This window comes from Pogona vitticeps, chromosome 2 (assembly GCF_051106095.1).
Source record: "Pogona vitticeps strain Pit_001003342236 chromosome 2, PviZW2.1, whole genome shotgun sequence".
NCBI classification, from domain to species: Eukaryota; Metazoa; Chordata; class Lepidosauria; order Squamata; family Agamidae; genus Pogona; species Pogona vitticeps.
In genome coordinates, this window is record NC_135784.1 from 176,888,149 (window position 1) to 176,910,527 (window position 22,379).

General features: G+C 42.0%; 1 protein-coding gene across 3 annotated transcripts; it reads left to right on the forward strand.

The window, feature by feature from the left end:
* Window positions 1-73: 73 nt before the first annotated feature.
* Window positions 74-19,581, forward strand: LOC110090606 (myoD family inhibitor domain-containing protein). Of its 3 annotated transcripts, none has more exons than XM_072991364.2 (5): window positions 74-213; window positions 3,503-3,602; window positions 7,782-7,907; window positions 9,061-9,324; window positions 17,879-18,465. In XM_072991364.2, the coding sequence occupies exons 2-5, from the start codon at window positions 3,503-3,505 to the stop codon at window positions 18,145-18,147; spliced, it is 759 nt and encodes a 252-aa protein (XP_072847465.2). In that variant the 5' UTR covers window positions 74-213; the 3' UTR covers window positions 18,148-18,465. The 3 variants fall into 3 exon arrangements, with proteins under 3 accessions (XP_072847465.2, XP_072847466.2, XP_072847467.2); XM_072991365.2 differs by lacking the exon at window positions 17,879-18,465 and adding an exon at window positions 16,711-17,124; XM_072991366.2 differs by lacking the exon at window positions 7,782-7,907 and having other exon boundaries at window positions 17,879-19,581.
* The last annotated feature ends 2,798 nt before the right edge of the window (window positions 19,582-22,379 follow it).

Genomic DNA, 22,379 nt, shown 5'->3' on the forward strand with positions numbered 1-22,379 from the left:
CCCCACAGCTTTGACACTGAGCTGAAATCAGGATGTTATGACAGCAGCATCGCCCAGTCAGGAATGGACCGAGGGTGAAAAAGAGCCAGGGCAGAGTCTATGACAAACGCCAAGTGCACACAGCTTGCAATACCAGAGCACGGCTGAGTATCAGGGAAGAGTGAAAAGGGTACGCTGTATCCGTTCTTGTGCTCTGAGCTGCCTACCTCGCAGGTAAAGTAGGGCGTCCTTGGAGTGGAGCTTAAATAGATTTTGCTTTGCTTAACACCCCGTTTGGTACACTTCATCCTGACCTTTGTTTCTAACATTCCTCCTGCCCTCATTTCTTCAATTGTTTCTAAGAGGCTCCCATGTTTATTTACCTCTATTTTGTTACATGAGTTTGGAACTTTGCATGTTGTGATGTGTCCTCTTTTTGTAGGCATTTAAACATATCTATTTAGCACATTTGCTGAGAAACATGTGCCTCATATTTATCCTGATTTTTCTTTCTTCTTAAAGATATATAACATTATTCTTTTAAAAATATATTCTGGCAGCATAATGTATCTATAATCAGAGTCTGTTTATTGTTTGAAGAGGCACAGAGTGTCTTCTACCCAAGCATAGCTCAGCTTTAAAAAATAAATTATTTCTCTCACTTTAGAGTGCAGCCATTTATTCTGTTAATTTTTCTTCCTGCAAAATGAGGAAACTGGTGTCATTACTAATCAGCACAGTCTTCTTCAATGCTGTGTACTTGTAGCCTATGGTTTGCAGGGGCCTCAAAGTGCTATCAGATGAACTATTGTGATTTTGCTGTATTGCTACAAATAATTTTTCCAAAACGTATACATTTATTTCGGAGTGGGAAGTATGGAGAATACAGACTATAACAGTGGACTGCAAAAGAAGTCTTCATGCCCATGCCCAAGATTTATTGATGTAATTGAAAAAACGGGAGGCCCTGGTTCCCCCTTCTGCATATTATTCTTTGTCACAGGAGCTCCTCACAAAGGTAAAGGTCTGGCTTGTGTTTTCCTCCAGAGAGACTTAGAATAGCAAGTCAAGGAGAATCCACAATAGAATCCAGTATAGGCTGTGCCTAAGAACAAATCTCGGTTACTATGACGTCAACATGAGGTGTATACATTATGCATTGTATACATGTCATCTTGTCAGCCAGCATCTGGATGGCATTTCAATAGAAAGGTGAGAGATAGATTGACCATAATGTGGAAAATGGAAGGCTAACTCCTTAGAAACTGATGGTATGACTGCGATATGAGCATCACTGCCAAGTATCACTGGAAACTTCAATATTTCACATTCTTCGTCCTGGCATATGTTTGGTGGCCTTCTCACGTCCACAAGGTGAGCCATTTGTAAAGCCGATCCTCAACAAAAGAAAAGGTAGTATCTACAAGTTCAAGAAGGAAAACAATGGAGCAGCACAATTCAGATCTGGAAATGCTAAGCACAGTCTGGTCAAAGTGAAGAACTTTGAAGTCTCAGTGACTTCCACAGAAGAATTAAGTCCATGTTAAAGTAAGGCTGTGGAAGACAGGAGGGCCTGGCATGCTCTGGTCCATGGGGTCACGAAGAGTCCACGCGACTTAACGACTAAACAACAACAAAAGTAAGGCTGCTAAACTTTTTCTGCCCTCCTCCTTCTAAATGTGTGTATTCTGTGCTGGCAAGTCAGAACTGACCTACAGCAGCCCTAATAAGGTTTTTGAGGCAAGTGAGATATTTAAGAAGTCTTTTTGCCAGAGACACCCCCTATCCCATGGCTGACCAGGGATTCAAACCCACATCTTCTGAGCCTTAGTCCATCACTATCCACTATGCCACACTGGGTAACATCCTTCTAAACTTGCACGCTTTTAAAATTGGCATGATCTGCAAAGATTTAGCTGGTGATGTTTTCTCATCTCTGTATTTCTGTATATCAGTGCTGGGGGAGTGGTGGAAGGGAAGGAGTCTGCTATTGAACTTCAGCCTAACCTGCATTTGTTAGAGGCCCAGAAACTCTTATCAGATGGTAGAGTTGGCAACAGTATCATGCCTGGCCTCCCAGCTCTTTCTCAACCCAGCTAGCTAAAATCTATGCCATTCTCCCAGCCTGAATGCCCCCCCCCCCGTGGACTCTGGGCCCCCTCCCAGCTTCTATGCTTTTGTTCCTGCTGTTTTGCTTTCTCCTGTTATTCTAGCCTCAGTGGGGTGGGAGGTTAATGGATCTGTTATTTCCTGTTTCTCCCCTTCCAGAGCTTTGAACTGACAGGGCTGGATAAGAGGATGGGCAAAGCTCAGGAAACTGCGAAACTAGCAGCAGCCTCACCTTTCTGAGCCCCTTGCGCCTTTCATCTTTGCGTCAGTCTTGCTCCCTGCTGCACGAATGCAACCGGGACTGACCTGACCCTACCATTAGGCAGAGTCAGGCAGTTGCCTCTGGCGGTTGATATGAGGTGCAATGAAAGGGAAGCAAAACTGTTGAGTTCTTTCTGGGGCTGTTGTAGTATTGCTACTACCAGCAACAAGAAAAGGTGCTTGTGGGATTTTCTGCATCATGTGCCAAAAATACTGTAACTTGATTGACTTCCAATACCACATACTTTGACTTGGGAGGTGGCTGTGAAGAGGGGAGGATGATTTGCTCCCTAACCTCAAGTCGCAAAATTTCCTAGGACATAGTTGTATCTGAGCTTGTGTAACTCAGTTAAACTGAAGAATATGCAGTACTTTAGAAGTTGATTCCAATTTAGGTCATCGTTAGTTATGAATCCAAATACCTTCCATTGATTGCTGCCTTAATGAAGCTGCTCATTAGTATTAGCAACTTCATTTTCTAGTTTCAAATCTCTGGTGATTTGGGGACTGGAAACCTGAAAGGCAAACTTGGTTCCCTTCTAGTTTTTCACACAGAGCATGGGGAGTTTATTTGGACTGCAATTCCAAGCTTCTTCAGGAATTCTGGACGTTGTAGTATAAAAGAAATAAGTTTCCCAGGTTCTGTTTCAGAACTTGGGATTCTATCCTGGAAACGGAGAGGATCCAGTTTGACACTCCAGTTCTGCCCTCCCAGCCCATTCCTGATACAGCTACAAACTGAAATTCATGCCAAGGTGCACCTCTTTTTCTCACAGTGAGATATAACAATCTTTAAGGTGCCACCACATTTTTTTTCTTTTTTAATTTTTAAAATAATTTAATCTTTTTCACCTATAACGCTTGCACAGACTAACATGGCTACCTCTTCTACAACTGCACTTGTAGAACTCAGTGTCTGAGGCAGGATGAGTGCACTAGAGAAGCCTGTCTGAAAGCACTGTGATAATAACGAATAATAATGAGTATAAAGAAGGCAAGGGTGGGTGGTGCTTTTATAAGACTACTCAAAAAAATCAGAAACATAAGCTAGCTTTCATCCCTGCATCTCTTCATCAGAGTGGACAGAGGATAAAGAATAGCAGTCACTTCTTTATGACCATTTTGTTCCCCCTTCTCCTCTACACGTTTCTAGATGTCTGCCATCCACTCAGGGGTACCTGAAAGGACTGATGGAACAAATACAGGACCAAAACCAGACAGGGAACATTCTAATAACACCACTCCAGATTCAGGTAAGAAACTCAGTGACCTTGTTCAGTGTAAATGCCTTTGTGTTACAGGGTAACCTAAGAGACTTTCTTTCTTTCTTTCTTTCTTTCTTTCTTTCTCTCTCTCTCTCTCTCTCTCTCTCTCTCTCTCTCTCTCTCTCTCCTTCTCTAATATTTTTAATAGTTTGATTTCTTAATTGATAGATTGTCAATGCTGTTAAGAGAGCCACAGCTGGAGAAAGGTAGATCTGATGCATGTAATGCATCAGATAAATCTGCCTACTCCATAAATCCCCTCCATATGCACAGGAACTGCTCAGGAGAATGGTTTCTGTCTTCCCAGTGCCAGCCCTCCCAGTGGACAAAATGAGGCAATCATCTCTGACAGAAAATGGCACATAACATCTCAGGTAGAGATACCAGAAAGGTGTGCCATGTGACTCTTCTGCACCCTCTAGCTAGCCTGTCACCTTCAAGTCTGGTGGTGAGGTTTACTGTCCCATTCCCCATGCTGAAAAAAAAGGCCTGTTGGCTTGTGTACATAGGTTGAGAGGTTACACCTCAGAGAGCAAAATGTATTAGGCCAGCCCCACAACTTCCGAATCATGCTGTGCCTCCTTGTTGATCAACAGAAGAGAGGTACTATTTGGATTTTATATCTCAGGAATGAAAAATGGCTTGAGTAGGTTATCCTTGGTCAATGGCATCTCTATAATAGTAAGACATTATAGGAGATTTGTGTGTACAGAGGCAAGAATTACTGTATCCCCAGAAGCTACATTTAGCACGCTCGCTGCTCGGAAACAGAAATTTCTGGAGATGAAAAGGATTTAATGGTTATAGTTTCCTCCTCTGGGGAAAAACACAGATTCTGTATTGTATCACTGACAGTAGGCTGCTAAAACTACTTAGAGGTAATGCTATTGAAGCCAGCGAGACTCATCTATTGTAAGTCATTTAAGAATTTAAAACCATGATTTTGTTTGATGAGTCTTACAGGCAGCAACAACTCTCTACTAATAAGCTTGAAATCATAATTAAAATTAATATGAAATGGTGATTAGATGGCCATTAATGCCTTTTAATTCAGTTTTTAACTGAAAGTATGGCTTTTGTTGTGCCATAAATAGGAGCTTAGGAATCAGATGTTTGCACTATTAATTTAAAATTCTAAAAGCTATTATTTTACATTTTCATGTACTCTCAGGAAGGCATGATTTCCATAAATATGTGGCATGTGGAATGGAAAATCATTCATCTTCTATGGAGAATTTCAAAACAGAGAGTGGAATTACATAGAACAAAGGAGAGTTTTTACTGACAGCCTTGGCAACCTTGACCTTATTTCAAATCCTTCATACAAGCAATAACCCATCTCTTTTATAAATCTGCTAATCTGGTTCTAAAACTTACCATGCTGTCACTTATTTACCCACAATTTACAAACTGTTTACATCAGTTATTTCCCAAAATAGTCACAGTTTTCATGAATGCAGCCTTATCCTAACAGAGCAGCAGCGGTTGCATTAAGAAATTCTACAGTTATAATTGTTCGGTTCTTCACATTCAGTCAGGCTTGAAGGAACTCCAGAAATTTATCTGTTGTTTACATTGATTACCAAAAGGCATTTGGCTATGTGCCCCACTTGTTGCCTTTTGAGGATCTACAAAAATGATCACAGAACTATTGCTTTATTATTGCTTTAGTCTCCTGGACAGCTGAGTGGTTTAGGTATCTAGGTGCGGAACCAGAGGTTGGGAGTTTCAGTTCCCACTGTGCTTCCTTGACAGGGGCTGGACTCAAGGACGCATAGTCTGCAGTTCTAAGATGATGATGATTTGTGTTATGATACAAACTCACGGAGAACAATATTAGAGAGCTCCTCTGTAATAATAATCTTATCAGAAGAGGTATTTTTCAGGGCAATTCTCCAAGTCCCTTGTGGGTCTGCCTAGCTTTAAATCCCATTCCTGTGCACCAGCAATGCTGAGAAATAAGAAGATAAGAATAATTGTGTGCCATCAAGTAGATTCCAGGGTTTTCCAGCTAGACGATACATGTTTACCGTTCCCTTCTTCTGGGAGTGCCCTGAGACTCTGCAGATTGCCCAAAGCCATACAGACTAGCTTTTCTCCCAGAAGGCAGTCGGGAATCGAACTTCCAACCTCTTGGTCTGCAGCCAGGTATCTAAACCTCTGAGCTATTAGGAAGACAATAATACAGCTAATACTATACTGAAAATACCTTCCACCCCGCCCTATTCAAGAACTAATTATAGAGTGATTAATTCACCTAAAGCTAATATTTAAAGATGGGCAATCACATTCTATCCTGGTACTCCCTGAGAGTAGAGAAATAAGCCAAAATGATTACAATGTTGGGGCCAAGCATGTCCCAGTGCTAGAGAGAGCATTCCATGCTTAGAGAAAGCATGGCCGAAACGGATCTCTTTCTTGTCCCCACTTCCTAAACTTCTCTTTAAAGAATTAGGAAAAGGCTATGTGGTTCAGGATTACACAAATGCAAGAATACAGTGATGCCTTTATTGAACCACTAAGAAATCAAACAAATTGCAAGCTTTCATGGGTTAAATCCCACCTTGTGAGGTTGAACACCACCCTTTCATACATAGTACAGAAAAATTGTAGACCAAGATGCCCAAAAATCATGGCAGATGTCTGTGCTGAGTCTGTTTGTAATAGGTGAGTTCAGACTTTGCTTGTCAAGTCAGCTGGGAGGTGTGGTTTCAGGCATCATCCCTTATACTGTAGCATGGTAGGAATTTTCCATTCCAAACTCCAAACAAAAAAAAGTAGCTTTTTGGTTCAATTAAGGTACCACCTTCCTCACTCTTTAAAGGACATTTAGAAATAATTGTCGTAATTTAAAGGGCAATACAATGCATCTCGCCACGTATTCCAGTCCTGGTGCCCCTCCAGATATTTTGAACTACAGTTATCATCAGTGCTAGGCAGCCTGGCTCATGGCCAGCTGTGACAGAAGCTTCAGTCCTTCTGGAAGAAATGGCACTGAGAACGGCCATGACCACTCAGTGGCCTCTGCATCTGCTTTGCCAGCTGTCCGGAAGCTAATTATTAATGGGCAGCTCTAAGCAGGGTGTGGTGTGTTTTTTTTCTTTTTCTTTTGTATTTTTAGTGTGTGGTTGGGCATAAAATATGCAGCTGGGTAAAAAAAAGAAATACGTGCAGTTGGAAACTGATGGAGATCAACACAGAAGAAATAGAACTGTGGTAATAGTGAATTGTCAGGGCTTATCTGCCAGTTTTGATCAGGACTATAGCAGAAATAAAGGATTAAGCTCCTTCGGGCGTCCGCTGGGTCTGTGTGTGTTTTCTTTTGTCTTTAAAATTGATAGCAGTCATGTATGGGCCAGCTGAGTTTGGCCTGCTGGTTGTTGGGGTGGTGGAATTGTTGTCCAGTGCAGTGGTTAGGGAAGGTTCTTTCAGAGCTTTGAAAACAAGATGAGCCGGCATGCAGCCAGTCCATTTTTATGCATCTCTACTTACAAACAAAGTCCATTGAATTCAGTGGGACTTACTCCAAGGCAAGTGCTACACCAAAGGTGAGCAACTTCCAGGGCTACCTTATCTCTACCACACTATTGCTGAATTTGCTGCTGGGGCAGTGGTAACAAACTCACCTTCCTACATGTAAACAAGGTGTGGGGAGCTTACATCTGATAACAACAAAAACCCGAACAGCATTTTTGTGACTGCTACTGCAATCAGTTTGGCAGCAGGATTGCTAGGTGGGGCTGCAAAATAAGAGGCTGCATGCAGCCTGCAGATTGTGCGTTGCTTACCTCCAGTATGTAGAATTGCAACAGAACACACATTTTGTGACTCTGGTTCTCTTCAGATCAATTCACCCGTGAATGAGAAAAGAGGGATGAACATCGGTGTGTGCATATACAGTATAGGAACATGGGACGCTACCATACCGTGAGTCAGAGTCTTAGTTTTCCTAGCCTAATACCGTCAACATCAACTGGCAGCACTGGCTGGCCAGAGTTTCATGCAGGAGCTTACTTAGTTCTGCTTAAAGGTCCCCGATATCCTCTGTTCATCTCCTATCCAAGTGATAAATGTGCCTAAGGTTTCTTAGCTCCCACAGTCAGATAAGACCCAGTGTGTTCAAGCTGGTATCCTTCTTTCTATTTAATTCCTTCTTTCCACTGGCAGAGTTCGCGGAATCTTTCAGAAGCATTCACGCCTCCAAAAAACATGGATACAAGCCTGGCCCCATTAAGTCCAGTGAAGATTTGTCACTTGTTTATTCCACTCAGCTAGCAGAGAAAGCTGAAAATGGTAAGGCCAAACGGAGCAATGTGGGCAGCTAAAACAAAAAAAGAAAAAAAGGGTGTTAAGCAGTGTAATGATCTAATAACTGAGATCCTCAATAGAGATCTTGGATTTATTAGGTTACTGTAATGGTCTGTAAATTCCCCCATACTGGTCAATTATTTATTTACTAGAAGCCTCCGCGTATTGATCAGACTTTATGCATAGCAGCCTCTGCGTGCAGCGGTTATCCATGTTCAAGCTTCACACTTTAGTTCTGTACCCAAGGGACAGTATTGCCAGCTCCATTGATTGCACAATACACTTTTAAGAATGGTTGTGCAAGATTCCAAAAAAGTCTCGGGCATCTTGGTCAATGGGCTACATTAACTGCATAGGAACATTAATAATATGAGATCATTTAGCTGCTGTACAAGAATGGTCACTCTAGGGCAGGGTAAGGAGAAAATTATAATAATCTATAATCTTAGAACTGCAAAGCTAAAAAGGACCTTGTGTATCATTGAGTCCAACCCCTGTCAAGGAGGCACAGTGGGGAATCAAACTCCCAACCTCTGGCTCTGCAGCCAAGTGCCTAAACCACCGAACTATGACACTGTTCATGTCATGTATGGAGAGAGATTAACCTACCACCACCACCCCATCCACGGGCAAAGAGCTGAGAAAATGCTTCTCTCCAAATCCTCCCTTTTATCACAGGAAAGATGCCTCTTCTAGCAAGATTATTGTAGTATGATTAGTTGAGAAGGGCCCAGTTCACATGTTTACTTTCGCCCCCCCCTCTGAAATGGCTTCACAAATGGAGGCACCACCCACAAAACTCAAGGTGGATACTATTCAAAGGCCGACAGTAGAAAACCTCTCTGGTTTGGACTACAACTCCCAGAAGATCTCAGCCAGCATAGTGGGGTTATTCTAAGAACTGCAGTTGAAGAAAGCAACTTCTCCCCATCTCCGTTCACAGCCAACCAGATAATTTTGGGACTTGAGGCAAAAACCTTGCAGGGACTTCTCCCCGCTGCTTACAAATAAGCCTTCAGTAGTAATACTCGCACTAACACTCATATTACTACAAATGATCACTAATAATTTAGCCCACAGTCTACCAAAGGTCCATTTTATACCTCTAGGCAACAAATTCTACCACCTATCTTTTCAGACCTCCCTCTGTCCTCCACCACCACTACTGTCGCCGCCTCTCCATTTCAGCAGGGGGAGGTCGCTTGTCACCATGCCTACCACGTCAATGGCTGTGGGGCTCCCCACACTCTGGTGAGGCAGCAGCCACAGGTGTCAAAGAAACAGCGCATCGGCTCCACCACCTCTGTCTGCACCAACAGCAGTAAGAAGAGCCGCAAGTCCACGGCAAGTAAGACAAGCTGCAAGTCTACCGCTTCTCAGATCCAAGAGGTGGCTGGGGATGGTGAGTATGTGGGGGTTAAGTGGAAGAAAGGAGGGGGGAGACAGAAGAATTAGCACTGATGGAAATAGGGAGAAAGAGGCTGAATATACCCTAGGAACTGTGGTTCCCAACCTTAAGTCCCCAGATATTCTTGGACTAAAACTCCCAGAAGCCTTCGCTGTTAGCAGTGCTAGCCAGGATTTCTGGGAGTTATAGTCCAACATCCTCTGAAGATCCAAGACTGGGAAGCACTTGCCTAGAAGGAAGAATGGGAAACTCAAGCTACCAGTACACTCGGGATTGGGAAGAGAGCAGGGCCGGCACTGCAATTAGGTATATAGTTGTCACTTTTGGGAGCAGATGCTGAAAGGAAGCTCTAAGGGGGGATGCAGTCGGTCCTGCCACTTATTGCTATACGCCCTCAGCCAGCCTTCTGCTTTCAGGTGTGACAAAGGATTGCTTTCCCATCAAGAGGGCTGAAGAAAGATTCTGCTGCCAGCCCAGCCAGCTTTTGTGTCAGGGAGGGAGTGGGTACTGTACTATCCTTTTTTATTTGTTTGTTTGTTTGGCCTCAGGCAGCAAAATACCTTGGAGTGACTCTCTATGGGAGCCAGGAATAGGATAAAGCAACCCTTGGTCTCACAGGTGCTTTCCTTCTGTCCGCTTTTGCAGCATCGGGTCTTGCCAAGATCATAATCACCATATAACTTCTAGTGCAGAGTCCCCTCCAGCTACTCCTTGTGTGACACACAGAGCTATTTCCCCCAACACCTTGCCATTGGCTCTACGCCTGCCACCTGAAAGACGGCTTCATTCTGGCCAGTGGTGGCCCTGGTGCTTTAACACCTTCCTCCCCAATGTATGCAGGAAGAGAGACTGGCTGCTTATTTTGCGCTCCAAGAGGAGCAAAAGGCTCTTAAAAGACCAGCCAACCCAGAGTGGGAAGTGCGATGTCAGTATATCTTAAAGAGCAGGATGCTGTTTAAACATGTTGTCTTCCGCTGGTGGCCTTAAGTGGTACCATTTCAATGGGGTTGAGTCAGGGAAGACTGCCTGTTGTTAATGTGCTGTTGTTTACTGTTTAATGAACTTAAGTGGCTTGAGCCAGACATTCCTAATAATCTGCACCATAAAGATGAGGAAATGGAGAGAGCCATAATATAGACAGGGGACTCAAAAAGGGTCTCTCTCAGCTGTAGTAGGAAACTGGCTTCTTCCCAATGTCTCATTCAAAAGAACAGAAGTGCACTAGACATATTGGAATACCAAATGAGCCGCTGGTCTCATCTCTTGTCATACATTCAAAGCTGGTTCTTCTGTCTTTTTATTTCTTCACTAACCTTAAAAAAAAGCGCAAAGGGGTGTTTTCAAGTTGTCCCAGAAATAGGAGAGATCTCTGTATGATATCACGAGTGCTGGCCAATCAATTGTTTGTTTGTGTACTTTTTATACTGCCCCACTTAGTGGCAACTCACTGCTCTGGGGCAGTGAACACAGAAAAGAGAAGATAAAACCCCAAACTATCATTCTCATGAACGACAATATAATTTAATAAACACAATATAAGAAACAAAAAAGAGCTCATGGCATCGCATCTGAATATAGGTCATAAAAGTATTCCCTGAAGGGGAATACTGTATGTTCTTTGTAGAGTTTCACCTCTACAAGTTTTCTAAAAATACAGAGGGAGGGGGCCTGGAAGAGCCTTCTATAGTGATGGGGCGACCGCTGAAAGGCAATTATAATTAGGCAGTGAGACAGATTCCTCAGGCAGCATATTTTGTGTGTCGGCAAATTTTAGTTATTTACGTGTTATTGGTTGAAACCCCGCTGCATCATTACACATATGGGGGGCAAACAACATAGCATTCAGTCACTGATTGTAAAGGAATGGGCCTTGGTGCACCCTGTTGGGAGGGCACCGGTGCCAGTGCTGCCATAAAAGTGGCATGAAATTGTTATAGGAACCAGAATCAGGGCAGCTTACCATCTGGCATATCAAAGGGAAGCGGAGTCATTTCTCCAGGTGGTCACTTCCTCTGAAGTGCAAATACACTAAAAGCCAGTTTGTGTCCTGCCTTCAAGGCAACTTTCTCCCAGGCACCCAGCCTTAGTTGTGTGTAGCCAGATTCCCACAGAATATACATGCCTGAGGTTAAGGAGGGGGCAAGCCCTTAAGAAAGAGAGGGAGCTTCAATAAGGGAATGAGAAGGGAGCAGGAGAGAGATGGAGAGAGAGGAAGATGGAAGCTGATGCGCGGCTCTCCAAGCAGAGGAGTAGCGGAGGCAGTGGCTCCATCTTGGAACGGATCATACTTAGACTCTCACGTTAAACATAGAACCATCATGATGAATTTTGTGACTGCCAGATCCCAGTTAGAGAAATAGCAGCGCTCTTATCGTGTAGCTTAGCAGTTCTTAAGCTTTTCTTTACCATGGACCCCCTTTAAATGTCTTTTGTTACCGTGGACCACCAAGACTTAACTCCAGATTTAAAACCTTAAAGCGCACCAAATATTTGTTTAAATATTTTTCATGAATGGTCTTCAGATTTGGAGAGAAGGGAGAAATAAGTTAATCAGTTAATGCACACACTCCTATTATAACATTTTTATTGGGATGATTCCATACAAATTTAAAATAATAATAAAAATTTAAATAACAGTGGTAGTAGTATTGGACATTCGCAGATGAGGTGTGATATAGTTTCATCTTTTTCTTGGTAGAGTCGACACTTGCTGTTAACACTAATTCCTAGAATCTTATCTTTTATAAAAAGATGAAACTGTGTTACATCCCATCTGTGTATGTCCAAAGATTGCACAGATTGCAAAATAAGACATGACAGAGTGGCAAAATTAGTGCACTGATCATTATGCAAAATATATTTATATAACTTGCCAGTCTCCAAAAACACAAGGGAATATCAGGCAGAGAAAGTGTCAGAAAATGATGAAGTCAAAATCTTGTGGGATTTCTGGGTCCAAACTGATAGACACCTTGAACATAACACACAAGACATAATACTAGTAGAATGAAGAAATGTCTCTATAATTGACATTGCAATTCCAGGGGATGCCAGAGTTGAAACTAAAGAATTGGAAAAACTAACAAATTACAGAGACCTAGCCATCGAAACATCTCACCTCTGGAAGAAACACACTTCAGTGGTCCCCATAGTCATTAGGGCTTTGGGAACAATATCAAGAAATGTCACATAGTATTATAAGCAGTTGGAGATCTCAGAAACAACACCATCAGAGCTACAAAAAGCAGCAACATTAGGAACAGCATACATACTACGCCAATATTTTAACAGATACTTAGGTTTTTAGTTAAAATTTGTATCTGTTATATAATACCAGTTAATGTTTTTATAGTTTTGGTCGATTGTGCCTGTTTTTTGAATAATTGTAATAATAACAGTTTTTAATTCTTGCTGGAGAAACTGAAGTTACAAGCACATAAAATCACTAATATGACACACCTATACAAAATGTCACATGAAAATGAAAGCTAGAAAATGACATAACTATAATTTGTACACAATTGTACCTTATTAAAGACAAGTTGGGTGGGAAAAAAAGGAACATATTATATTCATAGAATTATAATTAATGGGATGGCTGGTTCTGCATTTCACTTACAAGCCTTGTTATATTGGGCTTAATAGCTCAAATGTCTATTCTATACTTATTTTTTAACACAAACAAGAGCACAGAATGATTTTTCGCGCAAGTATGTCATTACAAAAGACATCAATACTTTCATAGCCCTCTTTGATAGTTCTGCAAAATCTGCTTGAAGGTGAACACAAAAATTTGGAAGGGACTGTTCTTTGAGCTGCAATTTCAGAGCACCATCTGTGGCTATTTCTATGAGCCTGTCTTTCTCTGCTGCTGGGAGCTCCTCTAGTTCATACACATTAACTGAAAATGGATCTCTAATCCAGTTTTTGCTTGCATCAGGAATAGGAAAATATTCATAGAGACTATGCTGCAAATCTTCCAAATATTGTGTGATAAATGATGTGTCCTTCTCAAACATGTCTTGGTCGGTGGAACCAAGAAAATTTCTGAAGTTTGAAAACGTCTCATAGTTTGGGTTCAATAGGCAATGATGCCACAATTCCAACTTTTTGATCATTGCTTTGATCTTGTCTTCAACTTCCAAACCTTTTCTCCTTGAAGATTTAAGTTGAGCATATTTAAATAGGTGAAGATATCTGACAAATATGCTACTTCTGCTAACTAGGAAAAATCTGTCAAACGATCGCTGAGGTGAAATTGCTTCCCCATGAGTAATAATCTTATCTCGTCTCTCAATTCCCAAAAAAACAAAGCAAAAATTATCAACTGATAGCCAACGAACTTCACAGTGCAGCAAAAGTTGGTGGTGTTCACTGCCCATATCTTTGCAAAGCTGCTGAAAAAGTCTTGAACTCAGTTATACACTTTTTAGAAAATTTATAATTTTGATTAATTCATTTAAGGTCTGCTTTAGTTTTTCTGGTAACTTCTTAGCAACTAGAGCTTCCCTGCGTATGCAGCAATGGTACCAAGTCACTGATGGTATGATTTCCTTAGTCTGTGCAACAAGTCTAGTAAGCTTTCGAGACATTGCTTGCACCCCATCTGTGTTAATAACAGCACTTTTCAATCAATCCATGTCATTAGATGCTATAAACTCATTTAAGTTGTTAAATACTTTTTCAGCTGTAGTATGTACCAATGAGATGAACAATATTTCTTCAAAAACATTTATCTTGTGCTCATGTCTAACATAGCACAGTAAGGTCACTTTGTTACGTCTGTGTTTTATCCAACTGCACTATAAAAAAATGGACATGCAATTTTTTTGAATAATTGTTCCTTGATATTGGCTGACAAACCATCCATTTGCTTCTAAACTGTGTCATTTGACAAAGGTACGGTATTAAGGAAAAGTCCTTGGCAGTTTACTTGTTGATCAATGCAGAAACCATTGTTTTTGCAGGAGGTAATATGAATTCTTCTATTGTGTTTGATTTTCCAAATTTTGCTATTAGTTGAGAAACTTCAAATGAGACCCTCACTGCATTCTCTTTATTTCAACCAGTTGCAGTCTTTTTTTAACCATTTTCTTTCTCGAATCTCATGCTCCTTATTTTGCCATCGTTGTGGCATGTTCTCTATGTTTAGTGTCAAAATGCCTTCACAATTTTGACAGTTTCATGGCCTCGTTGGACAATATCGTGTAACACAACACACACTGTAGTAGTTGCTTGTCTTTGGGAACTGTACACGTGAAGCCAGTCAACAGGTATTCCTTCCTATAACAGCAACACTTTAAAATGACTTCATTTTGCTTTGAACAGGATGCACCCTCATCAACATAATTAATTCTTTTACATTTCAGATTCAGCCAGCAATCCATTCTGAGGCTTAGTCAAAATGTATTATTATGAAATTTGCTGTAATAACATCAAAAAGTCACTTTACCTGACAATAAACAACTGGTTTTATTAGCAGAAACTGAAGAAGAAGCATAATCATGAATTGATTTGAAACAAAATCATAATCCCTCGGAACCCTCACTCACACTGACACTGACACTGACTGACTCCAACTCTCTTCCCGCGGTTTCTGACTGTCTGCGAAGTAGCAAGAAATATCATGTGCTGTCTCTCAGCCACTCAGAGTTATTCACTTGCATGTTCTCACCTTGTGCAGAAATAACAAAGTTATTTGCTAACAAACACTTATGTTCATAAACAAGTTTTACTTTTGTTTGTTTTTAATGGAGGCGATAGGTTAGAAAAGCCAAATTTTACACAAAGAAGCAAGAGAAAAATGAGATTTTGTTCTACATTTCTTTCTTTCTTTCTTTCTTTCTTTCTTTCTTTCTTTCTTTCTTTCTTTCTTTCTTTCTTTCTTTCTTTCTTTCTTTCTTTCTTTCTTTCTTTCTTTCTTTCATTCATTCATTCATTCATTCATTCATTCATTCATTCATTCATTCATTCTCTTTTAACTGCAAAAGATCATAACTTTTCTTCAAGCCTTTTCTGACCCCCTGTGAGGACATTGCGGTCTACAGACCATAGGTTAAGAACCTTTGCTATAGTTTATGTCTTCTGTATAGTGGTGCCTCGCTTGACGATGTTAATTCGTTCCAGCGAAATTGCTGTAGAGAGAAAACATCGTCAAGCAAAATAAAAAACCCATTGAAACGCATTGAAAACCGGTTCAATGCATTCCAATGGGCTGAATACCTGCTCGTCCAGTGAAGATCCTCCATAAGGCAGCCATTTTCGGTGCCTGTATAGCGAGGAATCCGTCCTAGAAAACAGCGGGGGGGCATTTTGAAAGCCGGAGGCCATTTTGAAACCACGATCAGCTGTTTGCTGATCGTCGTAAAGCAAAAAATCGGTTCCCGAAACGGAACCGATCAACGTGAAGCAGAAAAACCCAATCTAAACATCATTTTGCGATCACTTTTGCGATCGCAAAAACTTCAACATTAAGCGGATTCGTCGTTAAATGGGGTAATCGTCCAGTAGGGCAGGACTGTAGTCCATTAAATACCTCACCTTTGTTTTTTAACAAAACAAGACATTTTAACTACTTTTGTCATTTACCTTTTTGCTTTTGCTTTTAGAATAGATACAGTACATTGGTTGGAACTCTTATTGCTTGCAGAGCTTACTGGTTAATCTAGTCCAGAAGCCAAGCTACTCGTCCCAGCTATCTGGATTGCTCCAAAGCATGTGCAAGGTGCTAAAGGGTTTATAACAAGCAAATAATTCTGTAATTAAACTGGATTGACTGGATATTCTGAAGGGGAATGGTGGCAGGGAACATATGTAGAAAAACACTGGAACGCTGAAAGGAGCTAGCCAAGGCTTTCCCCCTCCTTGGCAAGGAGAAGGCTCAGTAGCCCCAGGCACATATTTTGCCACACTTCTAGCAGGCAATTGATGAGTCACTGCAGGGATTTTCAGGAGTGCATTAGCTCAAGAATCCCAAGCGGGACTCATCAATTGACAGGTAGAAATGGCTGGACATTATGCCATTTAGCTTCTGCATGTGTAATTAAACAACAGGATTTCAGCCACTACATTTTTCCTGCCAGAAATAAGGGAAGGTGTTTGCAGGATTTTCTGCCATGTGCAAAATAACTTGGCTAGCTAGGGGTACTATGCACCTTGGTGTTTGGCGGGTGAGAATCTGTTGTCGTCTTTCAGGTACCAAAACAATTTGAGCCAAGTTCTCCAATCGGCTTCCCTTACAAGTATGTCTAGCAAAACTTTTAAGAGTGTGATCCGGAGAATAAAAATAGACTCAAATTGAAAGCCGCAAAGGTATTTCTACATTGGCCCTGCTGGTGTAAAAAAACACAAATAAACTGTCTATTTCTTTCCTTTCTACAGAGCTGTGTGCCACTCTCCTCTTGGCTTGCCTCTTCTGCCGTTCTTCTGACATCCTGCCTCTTCTGTCCGAATCCCTTTGCTGCTCCAGCTTTCCACTGCCAGTCAGCTGCAGCTCACGGCTTCTGGGGTTTTGCTGTGACCCTCAAGGCTGCTGCTGCTGTTGTTGCAGACCTGAGGGCCTAGAGTTTTGCTACCAGACGGGTGACTGTCTAGAACTTGCATTAGAAATGTCTGAACTGTGCTATCATTAACTAACCCTGACTCTTAAGGAGGTTTTCTACTAATTCTGACCTTTTCATGGGATTTTCATGGCAGGTGAGCAACAGATAGAGCGGTTTTCATCCATAGTCTTGTGCACTGTTTGCCTTGCATATTCTGATCTTTGTATTCCCTGGGATAAATACAACATACCCATCCCATCTAGGTGGACACAAGTCCAGGTCAGTGAATGGTGGGGCCAGCCTTAGAGGGAAGGACTGAGGTGGAGATTTGCCAGAGCCTTGAGGCTACAAAAGGACATCCTACCCTCTTGCACAATCTTTTTGCTTGGGGCTTCCCAAAAAGTCAGATGCTACCAAGCTATCATTTCTGGTAGCCGTGGTTTGCTGCTTTAGCCACACGTTGTCCCACAGATGACAAAGCAAATTCCTGTTTTCCCCCCGTCATTTTTATCCCCCACCTCTTTTGTCACCTTCTGTTTCATTGTGGGCAGCTGGGCAAACACCTTGTGACCCTGGTTTGGGGTCCTCCTGACTTAAGCAAGCCATGATTTAAATAAGGTAGAGTTTGTAAGGCAACAACAAACAATGACTTCTAAATGTAACTTCTGGCTGGTTAGTTTAACCATGATTTGTATGCCAATGTAGGCTAAAGCACAAGAAGCTATAGTTCAACAATCGGTAAATCAGCTTTCCTGCTGTGTACAGATTAGGCTAGTGGCAGATGATTCTCTTTTGATCTGTCCCAGGAGTTGGTTAACTTTTCCAGTTGGTTAACTTCTTCAGCAGGAAGGCTGAATTCAGCCCCAAGGCCTGAGGTTCCTTGTCCTTGGTCTAAGAAATTTTAACAAGGGCCGGGGTGTGCATGGCACAAGTCCGGGGACATACATGTGGTCATGGAGCAGAGAGTGTTCCTCAATCCTTATGTTCACTCCTTTCTTCTCTTCCAGACCGCTGCGCACATTGTGCCCTTGCCTGCCTCTTCTGTGAGTTCCTGTCTCTCTGCTCTATTGCTCTGGATTGTGGGGGCTGTGGGGGCTGCCTGGAGGCCTGCTGTGGCGGGGACAGAGGGGACTCTGTGGCGGAGGCCTGCTGTGGGGAAGCAGGTGGGGGGAACTGCCCGTGTGGATTAGGCTGCGGCATGCTCCAGGATTGCTGCAGCTCCTCCGACTGCCTTGAGATCTGCCTAGAGTGTTGCTCTATCTGTTTCCCAGCGTGAATTCAAGGACTGGCTTACAACGGCATCCTCTGTTGTTTCAGGCTGCATTACGGGGGTGGGTGGGTGGGTCCCTTTAAGAATCTCCTTTCTGACTACAACACATGGCAGTGGACTCTTCTGAGCCAGCCCTCTCTAATAGAACATCCTCAGACAAGCTCCTCCCTCTTTATAAAAAAAATCATAGCAGGCAAAACATATCCTTGTGTGCACATGCACACCCAAAACACAGAGCCGGATGTCATCGCTTGTATTAAATGAACCAAGGGCTAGACCAAATTGTTTCAATGATGTGATATTTACCTTAAGACAGTGTGACACCACGGGAAAATTTAATTTCTGTTCCACATGGGCAATGGAGGGATTTTCCTTCTGCCTTTGTCCTGTTTCCTCACAAAAGTGTGCAGAACTTACCAGGTTTTGTGCCTACCCTGCCATTTTAAAAGCAACTTCGTTTTGAAACGATTTCTCTCTACCTCTTAAAAAATGTTTTGAAAATTAATCTCCTGCTGGAGATTCCCTCCTGTTTTTGCTCTGTTTGTTTTTGGTCTCTTTGGGGATTTTGTTTTGTTTTTATGTTTCTTTTGCTAATTGATTGCAGACTTGAGTGCCCAATTGAGAAGCTGTAACTATGGAAATGAATGTAATGTAAGTGCCATAGCGCTAAACTGTCCCTGCAACACTAGCAACGAAAAGAAATTAGCCTTCAGGACAGAAGAAGGAAAAGCATGGGAAGTCAAGGATTTTGTCACTTTTACTGAAGAAAACCTTGCATCATGTGGATGAGGGGTGGGATTATCTCTAAATCAGGTACATTTCAGGAAACAAGATGTCCTTCTGGATATGCCATAAGCTATCTTCATGCTGTTTACATGCTAAATTCCAATTTCATCCTGAAATGTCATCTGCTCCAGCAATTTTTCTTTACTACTCTGATGTTACCAAAAAAAGGCTCTTGTCATGTCATGGTAACAGATGGGAACCTCTCATTTAAAAAAGAAACTGTGATGAAAGCAAACCTTATACTGATGCTGTGATGAAGTTACTGGATGTAGCAGAATTAAGGATCCTGCTACCGCCATGTTCCAGAGCTACAAAATGCCTGTTCTGTGTTCTGATGGGGGTGTGTCTTGATTTAAACCAGCCTTCTTCAAGCCAGTGCCTGCCAGATCTGTTAGACTACAACTCCTGTGACTCCAGCCTGCACAACCATTGGGCATACCTCTTCGGAATGATAGGAGTTGTAGCCCAGTACCTTCTGGAGGGCACCAGACTATGGAAGGCTGGTTCAGATTTGTTAATCCTAGATGCTCTGAGTTGGCATTTCCCATGCCTGGTTATGTTCAGATGCCTGGAAATATATTATTGTGTTGAGAATGACTAACTGTAAATTAAATTAAAGGAATAAAAGAATAGAAACCGGCTTGTGCTATTTCAGTTCTGTCTCTGTGCTGGCAATGTTTTCCACGTCCACCCACTACTGTTTTTGTGTCCCCTCCTTTCCACACGTTGTCACTTCTTTGGTTACTTCAAATAGACAAACCACCTATTTCCTCACACTAGGCCAGCCCTACCATTAAGCAGAATGAGGCAGCTGCCTCAAGCTGCTGATTTGGGGTGCTGTGAAAGGACAACAAAGTATTGCCTAATTAATTATTCCTATATTCTTACTATTAGGGAGAAGCAGAGGATTTTCTATTTCATGTGCGAAAATAACTTGGCTGGCCTTCTGACCTCAATGTCTTCATTGGGGTGGGTGTGTTTGTGGGGCAGGGTGGGGAGGCGTTTGCTGCTCTTCCTCAAATAGTAAAATATCTCAGGAGTCACATGATCCTATTAATGTTGAGTTTCTACTTCATTTGATGCTGATCTGCAGAAGCAGCCTAAATATGCAGCTGAAGTACAGATAAGCAGCCCCAGATAAGCTTTGGACTACACCGCATCACCCAGTCTTTTGAAGCTGGTTGCAGAGTCAGCTTTCCATTTCCATCTTATCATCTTGCTGAATTTTCTACACCTCCCATTTTCTTCCCTCTTCCATAGAAGCAGACATCTGTCTAACTATAAAATTTGCAAATACTGCAAAAAAACACCCATACAGCAGCATGCAGTTGGTAAAATATACATAATTAAATGACATTCTCCGGAAGAAAACCCACAAACAAGCAGCAGAAGTGGAATGAGAAAAAAAAAATTCATTAAAATTATCTACAATTCAGACTGTCAGCTGCAGTTATTTCCAGGCCTTACATTATTTTTTTTTTAAAAGTTTCTGACTAGAGAGCAAAATGAATTATGAGGGAACGTAGAAGAAGACTGCATCTACCGATCCAAAGGCATGAGGAAGGGCGAAAGAGAAAACCCACCCACCCCCGCCCCACCAATTGTACCTCTGCAGTGAGGCTTTTGATACCTTGAAGCCTGCCAGTAGCCAGCATTATCATCCTAGAGAAAGAGAATGGGATCAGAAGAAAATGGCGAGTGTGCCTTAACCTTATTTACAATAGTAAATAGTAGATTCCTGTGAAGCCAAAGAAATAAATAGAATTTGGGAATAAAGTATTAGGAATAATGCATAATATTAATTCTTTGGAGGTTTCTTCCCTAATGGCTTCATATTTCATTTTGACAGCAACAACAAAACCAACAAACCCTCCATGGGCACAGGCCTTGTTGAGGCGAAGGGACTTGCGTGCTTGAGTGAGGTTGAGAGCTATGCTGAAGGGTCTCCCAAGCCAGACCGATCTCAGCTGAGAAGCCAGACCAATTGTGCCCACCAACCATCAAATATGATGAGAGGGAATAAACAGAAATCCATACTGGATCGGTCATTGCCCGGGTCAACAAAGACCACATCAGATGCTATAGCCCCTGGGCATCTGGTGACAAATGAGCTACAGGGCTCAGCAAACCCTGTTGAGGGGCCAAAATAGGCTGCTGCAAAGCTACTGTAAATGCAAAACTTGGACTCTCACCAAAAATCACGAAATTATGAAATGTTATTATAAGGCAAACCCAACAGCCTGTGGTTTTCAAAAAAGAATGTTGGAAATTTGGAAAAGAAAACACCCAAGTTGTGACATAACTGAACAATGATTAATAGACCAGAGAAGGTTTATCCCCTGGAGTAAACTATTTTCAGAACTGGAATTGCAAGAACTAGAAAAGGTGGCAAAATGAACACAGAACACAATAGTGGAAGAAAATGTATCAATAGAGGGACAACTCATGGAACAACCCAGAAATTATGAATTGACAGAATGGCAAACATCACTGAGGGGAAAAATAGTAACTCAATATTAGGCAGAACACAGAAAGACAAAGGCTCCCCAATTTGCACCAATTACAAAGTAAACCAGTCAAAGATCTAATGAATGATGCAAAATGTTGTCATCAGAACAATTCCAACCAACACGCTAAAGGAAACAAACGGGCTCATGTATAGCACAGCTACCATAATAACCATGGAACTTGATTACAAGCTGCAAAAATCCCAGAAAACGCATGGCATTCCAAAGTGGAAAATTCAGCTGGAAAGAAAAATAAATTACATGGAGACATTAACGACTTGAAACACTTCAAATACTGAAAAATTAAAAATGGAAAAAGTAAAAGCCAGACTATGCAAAATATATGACCTAGAAAGGAAAACAATTGTTGAAACTATGGAAGAATTAAAACAATGGATAACATCTGCAACAAAGAAAATTGAAAGATATGATGAATGCTTGAAACAATATAGAGAAAACACACAATTTTGAAATAACCAATGATTATTCTACACCAGGGGTTGTCAACCGCCGGCTCACGGTCCGGTGATGGTCCATGGGCTTGCTGGAACTGGGCTGCGGATACAGATCTCTGTCCCCCCCTGCATGCACACAAGGTGGGCTTGTCACATTCACAGGGGGGTGTCAACTCACAGAGGGTTGTCATGCTTGTGCGATGGGCATGTCATACTCAAGGGCTGTATCATGCTCGGGGGGTGTCGTGCTTATGCAGTGTATGTGTCATGCTTGCAGTGGCCATGTCGCATCTGCGGGGGCATATCACACTTGCGCGTATGTGCACGAGCGCAACATGCCCACCGCAAGCATGACACACCCCCACGCATGGAGCTCGCTCCCCCCAACCAGTCTGCGGCCCCAAAAAGGAAAACATGGAAACTAATGAACAAGCATCATACACGACATCCAAAAAGCGATGTGTACAGATTATATTTACCACAAAAAAAT

Bases quoted from the DNA above. Each gene is read 5' to 3' on its own strand.
- LOC110090606 (XM_072991364.2), top strand. From the start codon at position 3,503: ATGTCTGCCATCCACTCAGGGGTACCTGAAAGGACTGATGGAACAAAT. The intron at 7,908-9,060 runs GTAAGGCCAAAC...CTATCTTTTCAG, and splicing joins AGCAGAGAAAGCTGAAAATG to ACCTCCCTCTGTCCTCCACC. The intron at 9,325-17,878 runs GTGAGTATGTGG...CTTCTCTTCCAG, and splicing joins CCAAGAGGTGGCTGGGGATG to ACCGCTGCGCACATTGTGCC.